Source organism: Lepidochelys kempii, chromosome 8 (genome assembly GCF_965140285.1).
Source record: "Lepidochelys kempii isolate rLepKem1 chromosome 8, rLepKem1.hap1, whole genome shotgun sequence".
NCBI lineage: Eukaryota > Metazoa > Chordata > Testudines > Cheloniidae > Lepidochelys > Lepidochelys kempii.
This window is the reverse complement of record NC_136387.1, coordinates 97,326,265-97,342,258: the sequence shown is the minus strand read 5'-3', so window position 1 is coordinate 97,342,258 and position 15,994 is coordinate 97,326,265. Positions and strand designations below refer to the sequence as shown.

Below are 15,994 nucleotides of genomic sequence, written 5' to 3'. Positions count from 1 at the left end.
GAGATTCCATTATTGGTCAGGGGGCATGACAGTAACTGCCAAGGCAATGAGCCTTTTCCTCACACTCCACCAGTAAACAAACAAAAGACATTTCTCTGCGGAAGCGTGTCCGCAAAAAACCTCAGAACTCCAGGGACTGGATAATCAGAAAGAATTTTTCAGACTAGTCTTTTTTTTGTGAGCCTCCAGTTCTGCACTAATGATTGTACCCACAACAGAGGTCCCTTAGATGTCTATGTCCCTGTGTTCAAGCCCACAGAAATGGAAGAATAGTGTCTGAGTACCCAACCTTTAACATCCCTCAGTTTCAACAGGTTCACACATTAACTGCTTGTGTCCCACGGAGCCTAGTACAAATTGCTTGATACACATTAGACACCATCCCATGAAAACCATTTAGGGGACTGGTACTCCCGCCTTCTGCAGTGGCGCACAAGAAACAGCATCAAAAAGGTTACACTGTATTGAAAGTCTATTATGCAGCCAGAAGGGATGGCTGAGGAGTCTAAACATTATGTTTTAAAGATCCACTCCTCCTTAGACTCTCAGCCTCCAGTCAGTTATGTCAGCACTACATTCTATAGGCAGTTTAAGTTCCCATCCAGAGAATTCCTGCCTTGTAAAGACCAAGGTTCTACATGGAGGAGTAAAACGCCATATCCATGTAGGGGTTTGCACAAGTGTCTTTGGACAAAAGGTCTCCATCCCCCCACTGCTCTGCCTTGAAGCACTGAATTTCAATGGGGTTGTATATGCACAGTTTATAGAATATTTCATTGATAGAGGTGCTGTGCAGGAAGGAGCAGAAGGTTAACTATTTTAGCTCATTCCAGCTGGCCGGACAATATACATAAATTATTTCAAATACTTTAATGCTTTGCTAGCCAGCTCCAGAGGAATGAGCTCAAGCAGCTTTGCTGAAGCCAAGCTACTTACTGTGCTTCCCTTTTACCTTGGCTATCCTCTCATGCATCCTGCCTTTCCGATCATCCCCACTTGCTTTGGCCTGTGCTGCTGCAGATCTGTATTTCTCCAACCTCTGCTGCAAAGCTTCCAGCACAGTTTTCGGCTGCTGAGCAGACACTGAAATAATACAGACAATAAAATGCCACATGATTGAGACTTCAGAACATGTGCCAGCTGCCTCCATTCCCTGCCTTCCCCAACCTCCTGCAGAGCCATTGACACAGAACTGAAATCCTATCAAGGGCTACTTTTATTACATAAAAGCACCACAGAGCTTTATTACTGACTAAGTGTTGTTAAACCTTTTTCTTCATAAAGAAGAAGTTATTCACTTGTGCAGTAACGATAGCTCTTTGAGATGTCTCCCCCATGGGTGCTCTACTGTAGGCGTAATTGCACCCCTGTGCTGCTGATTGGAGAATGTTGGTAGCAGTGGCCATAGGTCTGCACATGACTCTCTCTCCTCGTGCCCTGCAATGAGGCTAGCCAGCATGCACAAACTAACGCCCTTCAGCTCCTTCTCTACCACAGAGTCATTGATAAGTACTCTGAAGTAGAGGAGAGGCAGCTGGGTTGTGGAGCACCCACAGGGGGACAAATCTCGAAGAACCATTGTTACTGCACAAGGTGAGTAACAACTTCTTCTTTGAGCAGTGTTCCTATAAGTGCTCCACTGTAGGTGACTCCTATGCAGTACCTGTATGGAGGGCTGGGACTTCAGAGTTGGGTCAGTTACAGATGACAGTACTGTGGAGCCAAAGATGACATTGGAGGCAGAGTCCGCAGTGATCACATAATGTTCTGCGAAGGTGTGGACTGATGTCCATGTCGCCACTCTACAGATCTCTGAGACAGGGACATTCTTGGAGAAGGCAACAGATGAGGAGATGACCTTGTGGAGTGTGTACAAATAGTATCTGGAGAGGTCATATTGCTAACTTGTCTGATATAGTTAAAGACCCACTTGGAAAGCCTTTAGGCTGATATTACCAAGCTGTTGGATCTTTCCGCAACAGAGAGGAAAAATCTGGGGAACTTCCTGAAGGCCTTCGTTCTGTCCAGGTGGAAGGCTAGGGCCCCTCTGACATCTCGGGTATGTAATACAGCCTCTCTGTTGTCTCAGTGAGGCTTAGGATAGAAGGTTGGAAGATGAATCAATTGGTTTATGTGAAACAGAGAGGTTACCTCAGGGATGAATTTTGGATGTGGTCTGAGCGTAACCTTGTCCCAAATCAATAAGATATAGGGGGGGACGTGCCATCAGAACTGCTATTTCTCCTATTCTCCTTCCTATCAGGAAGACTGTTTTCACTGAGACGTAAGTAAGCAAACAAGTGGCCATGGGTTCGAAGGGATGCCTGGTCACTCCTTTCAGTATCAGGTTTAAGTCCTATGTGGGACTGGAAAGCCAAGTTTGCGGAAAGAAGTTTACTATACCCTTGAGGAACCTTTTGGTGGTTGGGTATGACAGAACTGAGTACCCCTCTACTGGATGGTTAAAGCCACTAAGTGGACTCTACGACAGCTTACAGACAGCCCCAGTCTTTTTAGGGCCAGTGCATAATCTAAGATGTGTGGAAAGGTCATGGATGTCAGGGAAACATTTGTTGGAATGTACACCAAATCCAAAAGCTGGACCATTTTTGCAGTTAAGTACGCTGTGTTGAGGATTTTCTGCTGTTTAACAATACCTCTTGCACTTCCATTGAACAGGTGCTCTCTAGGTATTTGAGCCAAGAAGGAGCCATGCCTTGAGGTGGAGAATCACCAGGTTGGGATGTAGAGTATGTTCTCTATTCTGTAAGAGGAGTCGCAGAGTGAGTGGGAGAGAGATTGGTGAGCGTGTTGCAAGCTGTGACATGTAAGGGTACCAGGTCTGTCTCAGCCACGAAGGAGCAATTAGACTGACATGTTCCCTTTCTTTTTATTTTCGGTAGGACCTTCAATAGCAGGGGAAAGAGAGGGAAGGCATAAAGGAGGTCCCTGTTTCAAGGGAGGAGGAGAGCATTGCCTAGGGAGTATTGTCCTATCCCTGCTCTGGAAGGGGTAGCTTGAACATTTCTTGCTCAGGGAAGTGGTGAACAAGTCTGTAGTCAGTGTCCCGCAATGCCTGAATAGCTCGTGAAGTACTAATGAATCTAGTTCCCACTCGTGGTCATGTGGGAATTTGTGACTAAGGCCATCCACCATCGAGTTCCGTGTACCTGGGAGGTAGGCCGTTGACAGCGTGACGTCGTGGGAGATACATCAGTTCCATAGTCTCATCGCTTCCTCACAGAGGGAAGGAGACCCAACTCTCCCTCATCAATTTATGTAGAACATACAGGCAACATTGTCTATTAATACTTTCATGTGTGACCGTTTGATCAGCAGGAGGAAGTAGATACAGGTATTCCTGACCAGGCTTAGCTTGAGGAGGTTGATGTGATATCTCAGTGGGTGACCATTTTCCTTGGGTCGTAAGGTCATTTAGATGTGTGCTCCACCCTATGAGCGATGCATCGGTGGCGAGAAGCAACAACGGAGTTTTTGCGCAAAGGGAATCCCTTTGCAAATGCTGGCTGGGTCTTTCCACTGGTCTAGGGAGATTTTGACCATGGTGGGTAGTGACAGGGGTTTGTCTAGTCTGTTTCTGTTTGGTCGGTGAACTACATCTGAAGGCACCGCATGTGAAGTCTGGTGTGAGGTATTACCACTGTGCCCGCTGCCATATGCCCTAAGAGTTGTAGAAAATGTCTGGCTAACATTTGTGGGGTGTTTTGAATGGTCTCTGTGAGTGTAGTCAGAGAGACCGACCTGTGCTGAGGTAGGAGGGTTCTGGCCTATAGTGTGTCAAGGTTGGCCCCTATAAACTCCAGGTGCTGCACTAGAGTGAGGGTTGATTTCTGAGCACTGATCTCCAGGCCCAGCTCTGTAAACAAGCGAATTGTGGTTTTGGTGATTCAGTGAGCCTCTTGGAGAGGCTGAGCTCTGAGGAGGCAATCGTCTAGGTAAGGGTAGATCATGATCCCTGGTGCATAAGTAGGTGGCCACTACTGAGAGAACCTTGGAAAATACTCTCGGGGCTGATGATAACCCAAAGGGGAGCACCATGTACTGGCCATGGTCTTGTCCCAGAGTGAATCTAAGAAATCATCTGAGAGTTGGTAGGATTGAGATGTGAAAACATGCATCCTAAAGATTGAGGGCTGAAAACCAGTCTCCCCATTCCAAAGCTGGAATGATGTTGCTAAAGTGACAATTTTGAATTTCTGAGCTGTGACAAACTTGTTGAGAGTGCTGAGGTCTAATATGGGTCTCCAGCCCCCTTTTATCTGGGTATTAGGAAATACTGAGAATAGAACTCTCTGCCTCATGGATGTTGAGGTACCGTTTCTATGGCTCCCAACTGGAGGAGACTGTCTACTTCTTGTTGTAGAAAACTCTCGTGAGAAGGGTCCCTGAAGAGGGACAGGAAAAGGTGTTGTGGAGGGGGCAGAGAGGTAAAATGGAGAGCGTACTTATAGCCATCTCTAGGACCCATCAGTCTGATGTTATGTACTCCCAGGTGCTGCGGAAAGCTGCCAGATGGTGGCCAAATGGGTGGGTAGTGATGGTTGGTTGTAACAGATGCAGAGAGTGGTTTGCTGGCACCTTGACCAACATATCAAAATTGGTGTTTGGACATGAATGGCTGGGACAAGGAAGATTGCTGACCATATGATTTATGTCTTGAGAATTTAATTTTCTTCCTCTGCAGCTTGTAGTATCATTTAGTTGGCTACTGGCATGTGGAAAGATTATGTTGGGGCTGTGGACTAAATTTCCTTTTTTGTCCCAATGTGTAGGTGCCCAGTGAATGGAGAGTGGCCCAAAAATTCTTCCAAGTGTGAAGGGAGGCATTGGTTTTCTCCGCGAAGAGCTTAATGCCCAGAAGATCTTCGACAGTTGCCTGCACCTCCTTTGTGAAACCCGACAAATGGAGCCAAGAGGCACGCTGCATCACCACTGCCATGGAGATGGATCTGGCTGCAGTATCGGCACCGTTGAAGGCAGACTGTATAGTTATCTTTGCTTCTAGCTACCCCTCTTGAATGATGGCCTTAAATTGGTTGCGATGCGACTCGGGCAGCTGCTCAGTTAAATTGTTCAGTTTTGAGTAGTTTGTGGAATCATATTTCACCATGAGGGCTTGGTAGTTGGTGATTCAAAACTGAAGCGTGACTGAGGAGTACACCTTCCTTCCAAAGTGGTCCAGACGCTGCCAGTCCCTATCATAGGGAGCGGACCTCATGTGGTATTGATGGCCACGAGAATTAATAGCATCCACCATGATGCAGTAGGGTAGAGGGTGGAAGAAGAGGAACTTTGCTTCTCTCACTGGGACACAGAACTTTTAGTCTGATTTCTTGCAATTCGGTGCAACTGATACTGGGGTCTACCATATGGTTCTCGCAGGGTCAAGAAGAGCCTCATTGATAGGGAGGGCAACTTTTGAGGAGGAAGATCAGAGGAGGATGTCCAGAAGCTTGTGGTGTGTGTCCTTGACCTCCTTCAGCAGTATCTGGAGAGAGTCAGCCACTCTCTTTGTGTGATCCTGGAATAGGCAAAAATTATCCAGCAAGGATTGTGAGGGAGGCATGACAGCCTCATCTGGGGAGGAGGAGGAGGATATAGTTTTTGGGGTCACTGCCTCCTCAGCATCACACTCACACTCCTCCAGGACTTCTTCTGGGGGCTCCGGAGCCCTGGACACCGTGTCGAAGAAGTGCGTCTTGGGGACTCACGGCTGGGACTAGAAACCTGAGAAGCATGGGGGCAGTATGCAGCCCAGCAGTTCCAGTAGAGCCACTGGGGGGGCATGGAGCTCTGTGATGGCACCCATGCATGGCCGTTTGAGGATGATGATAGTGGGGTCTTCTGAGGATATGCTTGGGGGCCCTGCTGGTATTGGGCACCCTAGGGGGCTTGGGAGGAGTACTAAAATATTCCCTCCTCCAGTTCACTATCCGAGTCCACACTAGAGATCGGTGGAACATGGCAAGGCAGCACGGAAGACTCCCATACTGGACGAAGGCTAGGTGTGGAGATCCTGGTACCGAAGAGAGGAGACTCGACTCTGGCACATCAGTTACACGGAGATCCCTCGAGTGCTGGAACTGTGGTGGTGCCAACCGGCTTGATGCCACTGGCAGTGCCAGAGGTGGATGGAGATATTGTCCACACCGGTTGTTCATGTACTGGTTGTTCAAGAAGCATTGTACCAATGGGGCATCACAGTACCAGTGGTGCCTTGGAGTGTTTGCTCCTGTCCTCCTTCTTAGGTATCACTGACTTGGTGCCTCTGCTAATTGAGTCTGTGGGCGTGTCAATGGTACCTGCCGCAATAGTCTTTCTTGAGCTGTGGATACTGGGCTTGGCCCATTTCAGCGCCGACAGTACTGAGGATACGAAGCATGCTGGGGATCGTTTGTAACTAGCTTGCGGCTCACTGTGGGGACTTCCCACTCTTTTTTCAACTTATGAGAGCATCAGCGGCTGATTTCTTTACCCCATAGCCCTTGGATTTGCCCGGAGACTCTTGGCGTGTGTCTGGAGAAGGTCTGAGAGCCACCTCCATGAATATACTCTTCTGCCTCAGCTCTCTGTCCTTGCGAGACCGAGGTCTAAGATGCTGGCAGAGAGCACAATTTTAAGGGACATGTCCTTCACTGAGGCAACGAATGTACCGTGAGTGTGTGTCTGCAACGGTGATAGCCTCATTGCATGAGAGGCGCTTCTTGAAGCCTGGAGAACCAGACATACCCCACTGGGGGAAGGGCCTCCAACAAGAAGGGTGGGAAGGAAAAAAAGTAAACCATATTTATTTTAGAAGATAAGGTAAAAAATAAAGAAACTACTACTAAAAATTAAGCTCTAGGCTGCAAAGAAAAGGATGAGATAAACGTCACTAATGGACAGCTAACAGCTCTGTCTCTAGCCGGGGCGGTTGAGAAGCAACTGAGGGGGTTAGCCCATGTGCACTCGCTACCCTCATGGCAGGGCATGAGGAGAGACAGCATGTGTGTGGACCTAATGGATATTGCTACTGAAATTCTCCAATCAGCAGCTTAGGGATGCAAGTACACCTACAGGTTTCAGAGTAGCAGCCGTGTAAGTCTGTATTCGCAAAAAGAAAAGGAGTACTTGTGGCACCTTGGAGACTAACACATTTATTTGAGCATAACCTTTTGTGAGCTACGAAAGCTTATGCTCAAATAAATGTGTTAGTCTCTAAGGTGCCACAAGTACGCCTTTTCTTTTTGCGAGTACACCTACAGTAGAACATCCATAGAAACAAACACTACTCAAAGTAGAAAGACCATTTATTATGTACTGCCATTATCCATTCCAGTATTCATGTATAATTTGGATCAGCATCCAAATATCATATAAGAATATGACTTACTACAGAGAAGTCCTGCTTTACAAATCCTACCTGAGGCTTCATGGCCCTGAGGTTTGAACGTTGTGAGGGGCTGGGAATTTTCAACGGGAACAGATGCCATCTGGTTTGATGGAGCCTGCGTCTTTTTCAGGCTTTCAAGATCTGTGAGGGAAGAGGCAATTTTCAAGTCTACATTAGGTAGGAATCTTTGGCATATAGGAGAGAATGTATGAACAATCTTGGTAATTTGCTAACAATTCTAGGACTTACGGCCAGAGAAGGATAGATAAATAACCCCACCTGTTAAGATATTCCAGCCCTGGCAGTGCTCAACACTGGATGCTTTAAAAGGCAATCTCCCACATCACCTCTCCAAATGTTGTATTTACTTATATAATATTATACTATGGGGAAAAATATTCCTCTGATCCCAGCCAGTGATCATTTTATGTCCTAAGGATTTATACCCCTTATAAAATGTTTATCCTAGCTAGTGTAACTACACTTTTTCATAATTAAAGCTATGTCCAATTATGTTTCTGAATCTTACTAAGCTGCCTCAACAACATCCTACATCCGTGAGTTCTACAGGTCAAGTGTTGGGGGAGTATTGTTTTTATCTAGTTTAAGTCTTCTGCAGGACTGGAATTTATTTTAACACCAATGTTTGTTCCAGGATCAGAAATTTCTACGTCCTAAAAGTATGGGTCATGGTCCATCCACATGTCTGTAACTGTCAGGTCATGTGATAGACTTTAAAAATGATACCATTCTGATTAGCATCTTGTCCTCCTCATTTCTCCTTCCACTAACCATTTTAGCTGCTGCTATCTCTGAATTTACAAGAATCAGAAAATTACACCTGATATCAACTGGAACCTGTAATTCCCAGAAGCGTGCAGATGAAGATGAAATCAGTGAATGAAGTCACTGAAGATGAAATCAGAATGTAGAAGTTTTAAAAGGAGAGGCACTCTATCTTACAACCTGTCACTTAAATCAGAGTTTCTATTACTCTAGTTTGTGGAGCAGCTTCTGTCACAATGGAAAAACATGTGTTATACTGCAAGGATTGATGTTTCCTGATAAGTGTAGGCTAGTCAAAAACATTCAGATTTCTACAGGCTTTTTTTTTTTATTATTAAATAAAGATGTTCAAAACACACCCTGCTCACAAGCCTCTCTGCATCCCTATGGTGCTTCGTATCTTTATTTGATGCGAATACAACTTATGACACCAGAATTGGAGACATCCAGCAGGAGAGAACCAAATCACAAAATGAACTAGACAGATTTAAGGGAAGGAAAGGGATGAAGAGGGTTGGAGGAAACAAAGAGAGAATCAGTTCTAAGAAATGTAAATTCCTATTTCCCAGGGTGGGGTGGGGTGTGTGAAAGACATACAAAATGGAAAAGGCATAATCAAGAAGCTACACCCACTGCACTACAGCAAGTTCAACACCATCTTGACTCCTTTATCTTACCCCAGTAATGTTATTTCATATAGCCATGAATTGGAGATGATGCAGAGAATGCGTGGAATCAGGACTGGGGGGCAGGGAAGATGTCCACAAGAAGATCTTTGGTCCACAATCTGGAGTCCAAAAACCACTGTCTTAAACCATTGGGAAGCTGGGATTCTCAGCACTCATTTCTAACCCAGATGGTTCAAAAGAGTGACTTTAAAATGGGCGCTGACCCTTCAGTTCACTATGCCCATTTGTTACTAGATAACAGGAGAGGCTTAAAAGGCAGCTTTTTTATGTCCATCTAAAAAACTCTTCTGCTCTTACCTTGTGGAGCTGGGGGCATATCCTGGAGGTCTACTGGCTGTCCACTATCCAGTGCTTCTAAGACCATTGCACATTTCTAAAACAAACAGAAAAACAAAGCCAAAGGAGACTTATCTTGTGTGTTCAGAAACCATACATGATCATTTGGAGCAGCCATGTGAACATAGGGCTCATTTGCCAGGATTCAGACCCCTAACACAGAAGCTTGGTTTGTGAAAACATACCTTGCCAGTCTTCATATATTCTTTTGCCTTCTCTAGATCTCCTTGCTGTTTGGCTTTCAGAGCTGCTAATTTATATTCTTTCTGTCTTGTAACCAGTAGTGTTCGTGTGCTCATGGTAAGGGAATCTACAGAAGAATGAAATCAAGACTTATAAAGGCACCTGATATCTGCATCCTTTGACATTCTCATACATCCAAAGATTCATTATTTTCCTATTGCTTTCACTCACACATCCACATTATGTACAATAGCTTCTTTATCTAGGGGCATCCCTAGAAGTCCTGCCAACCATGGCAATTCCAGCAACAATGACTGAAAACACCACTGTGCAATTCCACAGTGCCTTTCATTAAGATCACAAAGCTCTTTACAAACAGTGAATTTTTCCTCACAGCTCCTCTGCAAGGCAGGGAAGCATTACCATCATTAATTGACCGAGGAAGTGAGGCAGAGAGACCACAATGAGAGACGTGAACAGACACCTCAGAAGAGGAAGGAACCTTTAGGATGTCTTCACCCTGTCACTATAGCACATCCTTAGAGTGAAATCTGGGAGTCAGGACTCCAAAGTTCTATTCCTGACTGCAACTGACTCAACTGTGTGACCCTGAGCAAGTCATGAACTCTGTGCCTCAGTATCCTATTTGTAAAGCACTTTGATACGCTCAAGTAAAAGGTGCTAAAGAAGCGCAATGTATTATTGAATCATAACCTGGCTGGGATGATGTGTGCTCCAAGGAAAAGCTGGCATGTTGAAATTACCTACCATCTTGTAATGTGGCACCCATTTCCAGGACAGAAGTAGCAGCAGCATGTCCTTGTAAAGAGGCTGGCTCTGGAGACAACTTTATATCATTGACAGGCTGTAGCTCATGGTCTGCAGGTGATTCCACTTTCTCCTTGGGTATTACTTTGTCTGGATCACCTAAATTTTCTGGCACAGCTCCTGTGGCTCGAGGCATATTAGCAGAGCTTCTCCCTGATGCTACAGGTGGTGGCATTTCTTCCTCATTAATCTTTTTGCCCTTCTTCATTGCAGCCAGCATAGTTTCCAGCATCTAGCAAAAATTGAGGAGTGAAGTCAACAGGTACTGGCATTTCCATCACATACACAGCTTGTGTACAATCACCACAACTCAGCAAACTCATATCCTTATTTAGGACCCACCATGTCATTCTTTATGGAGAGCTACTAGACATCTCTGCCCATTCGTATTTCCTCCTCCTATTTTTTTTGGTCACATGGGAGTCTTAGCCCTGCTGAAACATGCCTGATTGACACAGCAACAGTTTTTCTCTATAGAGCAAGTAATACAAGCTTCCTCCATTCTACCCTGTCAGTATATCACAACAAACATGATGGTAGAGGATCCTACCTCTAGGAATGAGAAGACAGGTCAGTCTCTATGGCCCAATCAATCTTTTGTGGCTCAGACTTCCAAAAGGTGAGCCATTCAGTGCTAACTATGGAACTAAATTTTGTAGTAAGTCTTGGTATATTTTAAACACAGCCTTTCGTGTGGTATCTTAGTGCAAGTGCAGATCTCTGTCCAGCAGATCTGGAATGAGATCACCAAATTAATTTCACATGGCCCAGGCAGCCATCAGATGGTAACAGACAAAACTGGATTTGAACCAGCTTTTGAAAGGTGAAAGGCCCCTGCTCTTATTTCCAAACTCATGAGCTACACAGTCCCCTTGCTAAGTAACAAAGCCCAATTTCAGCTGAATTCTTTAACCCAACACCAAACATTATCCCCATTATAGGGGCTACTTAACACCTAGGTTAGGCAACAAAGCCAAAAAAGTAACATGGACTTCACAGCAGAACATACATTTATGAGAAAGTCACGTGGAACTGTGTCAAAACAGCGTAATTAAAATCAAGATATATTACATCTACGATTTCCCTCCTACCCACTAGCCCAGTAACCCTGTCAAAGAAGGAAATTAGGTTGGTTTGGCATGATTTGACAAATCCATGCAGGCTATAACCCTATTATCATTCAGGTGCTTACAACATGATTATTTAATAATTTGTTCCTGTATCTTTCCAGATGTTGAAGTCTGGCAGACTGGTCTTTAATTCCCTGGGTCCTCTTTGTTCCCCTGTTTAAAGAAAGATAGGTACTGTGTCTGCCCTTTTCCAGTCCTCTGGGACCTCACCCATCCTCCATGAGGTCTCAAAGTGCTAATGGTTCTGAGATTGCTTCAGATGGCTCCTTAAGTACCCTAGGATGAATTTCATCAGGCCTTGCAGACCTGAATAACTCTAACTTATCTAAATATTCTTTAGCCTGTTCCTTCCTAGTTTCGGCTTGCATTCCTTCTCTTTTGTTGTCACTATTGTGTTGAGTACCCAGTCACCATTAATCTTTTTAGTGAAGACTGAAGCAAAATAGGCATTAAACACCTCAGCCTTCTTGACGCCACCAGTTATGAGCACTCCTTCCCCACTAGATAGAGGGCCTACATTTTCCTTTGTCTTCCTCTTGTGCCTAATGTCATTTATAGAATGACACCTTATTGCCTTGTATGACACTGTATGGAATATAAGTGACCATTTGTAATATTACTGATAGCAATATTATAAATAGGGTCCTACCAAATTCATGGTCCATTTTAGTCAATTTCACAGTTATAGGATTTTAAAAATCATAAATTTTATGATTTCAGCTATTTAAATCTGAAATTTCACAGTGCTGTAATTGTAGGGGCCCTGATCCAAGAAGGAGGTTGGGGGAGGGGGGGGGAGAACGACAAGACTACTGTAAGGTGGGTTGCGGTACTGCTACCCTTACTTCTGCACTGCTGCTGGTGGCAGCGCTGCCTTCAGAGCTGGGCAGCTGGAGAGCAGTGGCTGCGGGGCGGGAGTCCAGCTCTGAAGGCAGAGCCACCACCAGCAGCAGCACAGAAGTAAGGATAGCAGGGTATGATATTGACATGCTTACTCCTGCGCTGCTGCCTGCTGATCTGGGCCCTCAGTCAGCAGCTCCTGCTCTCCGGCCACCCAGTTCTGAAGGTAGCGCAGAAGTAAGGGTGGCAATACCATGACCCCCCCGCCCCCAATAACCTTGCAACCCCCCTGAAATTCCCTTTTGGGTCAGGGCCCCCAATTTGAGAAATGCTGGTCTCCCCCATAAAATCTGTATAGTACACGATAAAAACACACAAAAGATCAGACTTCACAGGAGACCAGATTTCAGGGTCCATGACGTGTTTTTCATGGCCGTGAATTTGGTAGGGCCGTAATTATAAAACTGCTATAAATCTTACAAAATATGCCATGTATCAGTGGAAAAGTTATGATTTGCTAAATATGACAATCATGTTTATATGTAATGAATCCAACATACCTTGAGGCCTCTTTCATACCGTCGTGCTTTGCCACTCTCATCTGCCTCCTTCGCATTAGAGATTGCTGCCTTATAGTTAGCGATTCTGTCCTCTATCATCTGTTGCAATTCACTGGAAACAGCAGGAGATGTGCTCTCCAAAAAAAAAAAAAAAAAGGGGGGGGGGGGGGGAAAAGAAGGCACATTATTTACTTTCCCAAACTACACATGCTTCACCTTACCACTGAAAAGTAAGTATATCCCTTCTGTACAAAGTAACACACGCACACAGACTGGGCTCAGGAATCAAGACAGCAGGGATGAAATGGAAAATTTCTCTGAAACAGAAGGGCACTTGTACTGCACTAATGTTTCCTGGATCCATCTCTGGGCTTCCTATCAAAGGAGCAATAGAGAGAATTGGGTGGAGTAGTTTAGGAAACTTACAGCCACAGGGTTACTGGAGACTGGGTGGTTAGAACTAAATGAGGGAGAACAGTGATGCCTCTCAGACATCATGTGCCCAGGTGGGCTGGGTGTTATTTTGGGGAGGGAATGTTTGTTTTCTTCACCATGTTAACTTTACACCTTTCCAGGATTCTCACAACTTGGCTTCAATACAAGATCTCCTCTGTCTACCTCCTCTTGTAAGCTGGAAAGTCTGCAGTCTGAGACTTGCCCAGTGAAACAAGCAACAAAAGTAAACACTTACCATTCACTACTTATAAGCACTGTGTTGTCAAATTGACCTGTCAGCTGGCTCCTGATGTAATTATTGCCATTATCTCTACACAGACCTACTCTTGCCCTATTTATTAATGTGCACAATGCACGGAAGTCCTGAAATCTGTATTGTATGACAACAGAAGAAAAGCAACAACTGAACAAAGAACGTGCCTGGATAGACAAATTCAATAGAGAAACAGATTCTGAAATTCTACATAACTCAGCACCACTGACAGCCTGCTTAGGAGAGGCCTCAGGATTAAAACAGCAACAGCTACTGCAGGTTAGGATTCAGATGCACTGATAAAAAGGTTCGGCATGGGGCAGAGGGGCAAAAAACATTGGGATGGTAGATAGTTGGGATGCTGGAGATCAGGACTGAGGTTTCTGTCCAGGGTGTACAGTAGAGCCCTGCAACCTGAACTGCACCCAACGGACCCAACTATGGAGTATCAGGTCCAGGTAGGGTGGGAAAACAAACAGAACCTCTTGGTGTGGAACAGGCACAGGGCTAGTAGTCACCATCTCGCTGCTTATTTGACTATAGGATATTACAGGCCATGTGAGGGAGACAGTATGGTCTAGTGGACAGAGCTCTCAACTGAGACTCAGGAGACCTGTTTGCCATTCCCAGCTCTGCCCCGGCCTGCTGGGTGATCTTGGGCAAGTCATTTCCCCTCTCTGTGCCATCTGTAAAATGATAGTCATACTGACCTCCATTGTAAAGCACTCCGAGATCTACTAATGAAGAGCACTATCCTTGCAACAAAGCCCGTTGCCAACTGTGCCCACATATCTATTCAGGGGACACCATCATAGGGCCTAATCACATCAGCCACACTATCAGAGGCTCATTCACCTGCACATCTACCAATGTGATATATGCCATCATGTGCCAGCAATGCCCCTCTGCCATGTACATTGGACAAACTGGACAGTCTCTACGTAAAAGAATAAATGGACACAAATCAGATGTCAAGAATTATAACATTCATAAACCAAAAAGAAAAGGAGTACTTGTGGCACTTTAGAGACTAACCAATTTATTTGAGCATAAGCTTTCGCGAGCTACAGCTCTCACGAAAGCTTATGCTCAAATAAATTGGTTAGTCTCTAAGGTGCCACAAGTACTCCTTTACTTTTTGCGAATACAGACTAACACGGCTGTTACTCTGAAACCATTCGTAAACCAGTCAGAGAACACTTCAATCTCTCTGGACACACTATTTCTGATCTCAAAGTGACTATCCTTCAACAAAAAAACTTCGAAAACAGACTCTAACGAGAGACTGCTGAATTGGAATTAATTTGCAAATTGGATACAACTAACTTAGGCTTGAACAGAGACTGGGAGTGGTTGAGTCATTACTATTTCCCCTTGTTTATTCCTCCTCTCCTCCTCTTCCCCCCCCCCCCCTCAGAGGTTCTTGTTAACTCCTGGAAATGGCCCACCTTGATTATCACTTCAAAAGGTTTTCTCTCCCCCGACCCCACTCTCCTGCTGGTAATAGCTCATCTTAAGTGATCACTGTCCTTACAATGTATATTTTTTCATGGTCTATGTGTATATATAAAATCTCCTCACTGTACTTTCCACTTTATGCATCCAATGAAGTGAGCTGTAGTTCACGAAAGCTCATGCTCAAATAAATTGGTTAGTCTCTAAGGTGCCACAAGTCCTCCTTTTCTTGTTGCGAATACAGACTAACACGGCTGCTGCTCTGAAACCTATATAAGAACTAGGTCTTACTACTATTATGCGTAGTGCAGCATAGCAGAACTGCTTGCAGTTTCAAGACTCATAACAAGAATGCTACAAAGGGGATTAAGGAGCAATAGCAGAGCTGTAAGCTGTACAACGGAAGTCTGCACACATCACCCTAAGAACAACGCAAGATGAAATCTAACTATATCAATATAGTGTCAGCTCCCACCAGGAAACATACAGATGTACAAAATAAGACAGAATATAAAGTAAGCTTGTCATCTTATAAATTGCATAATGAGAATGAATCAGTGGAACTCCAAGTCAACCACACATCTCTTTCTTACCTCTGCCTGCATTTCAGGTTGCTGCTGTATTACTGGTGGAGCTGCTAGCACCTCCATCGCTACCGTTTCATTCTCACCACTTCCTGTTTCGTCTTGCTTGCCCAGAACCTCCTGCAACTCTGCCTACAGCAAGAATCAGTGAGGTGGTTACTGTAAAGCATGCTCTGCTTTCGGCACCACGTGAACAGATATTGCAGGAACTAAAGCACCTCCCCACTGCCAGAGTGAAAAGAATGATTCAGGTCCTGAAGCCTTTTACCCAAGGCAATGTTTCAGTGTAGCTTATCTACCAATTTGTGTCAAGGGTAACACACTTCCATGGGACACTGACAAGTGATAATCAACAGGGGTGAGAAAGCTGGTCTAGAGAAAGCATGTACCTCCTGGCTCCAGAACCTAGAGTTAAACCTCAAACAGTCTTTGATGTCCCTGAACTTCTCCTGCCTTACCTAATTTCAATTTGTTTTGCAGCTGCTTCCACATACTCTGGTT

General features: G+C 44.9%; 1 protein-coding gene across 15 annotated transcripts in view; it reads right to left on the bottom strand.

Moving 5' to 3' along the window:
- The window catches only part of CC2D1B (coiled-coil and C2 domain containing 1B), a 133,817-nt gene that overhangs the window by 99,806 nt on the left and 18,017 nt on the right, over positions 1-15,994 (bottom strand). For 12 of the 15 annotated variants that reach the window (XR_012160487.2, XR_012160481.2, XR_012160483.2 and 9 more), the window contains 7 exons: positions 15,503-15,625; positions 12,746-12,880; positions 10,156-10,447; positions 9,390-9,514; positions 9,166-9,241; positions 7,424-7,534; positions 953-1,083 (listed from right to left, as the gene is read on the bottom strand). Coding sequence is in view for 8 of the 15 variants with exons in the window: in XM_073357706.1 (XP_073213807.1) it covers positions 953-1,083; positions 7,424-7,534; positions 9,166-9,241; positions 9,390-9,514; positions 10,156-10,447; positions 12,746-12,880; positions 15,503-15,625 (993 nt within the window). In the remaining 7 variants the exon portion in view is untranslated. Of the gene's footprint in view, positions 1-952; positions 1,084-7,423; positions 7,535-9,165; positions 9,242-9,389; positions 9,515-10,155; positions 10,448-12,745; positions 12,881-14,309; positions 14,368-15,502; positions 15,626-15,994 lie in introns of those variants that run through there. The other 3 variants (XM_073357710.1, XM_073357713.1, XM_073357712.2) reach the window with 3 other exon arrangements.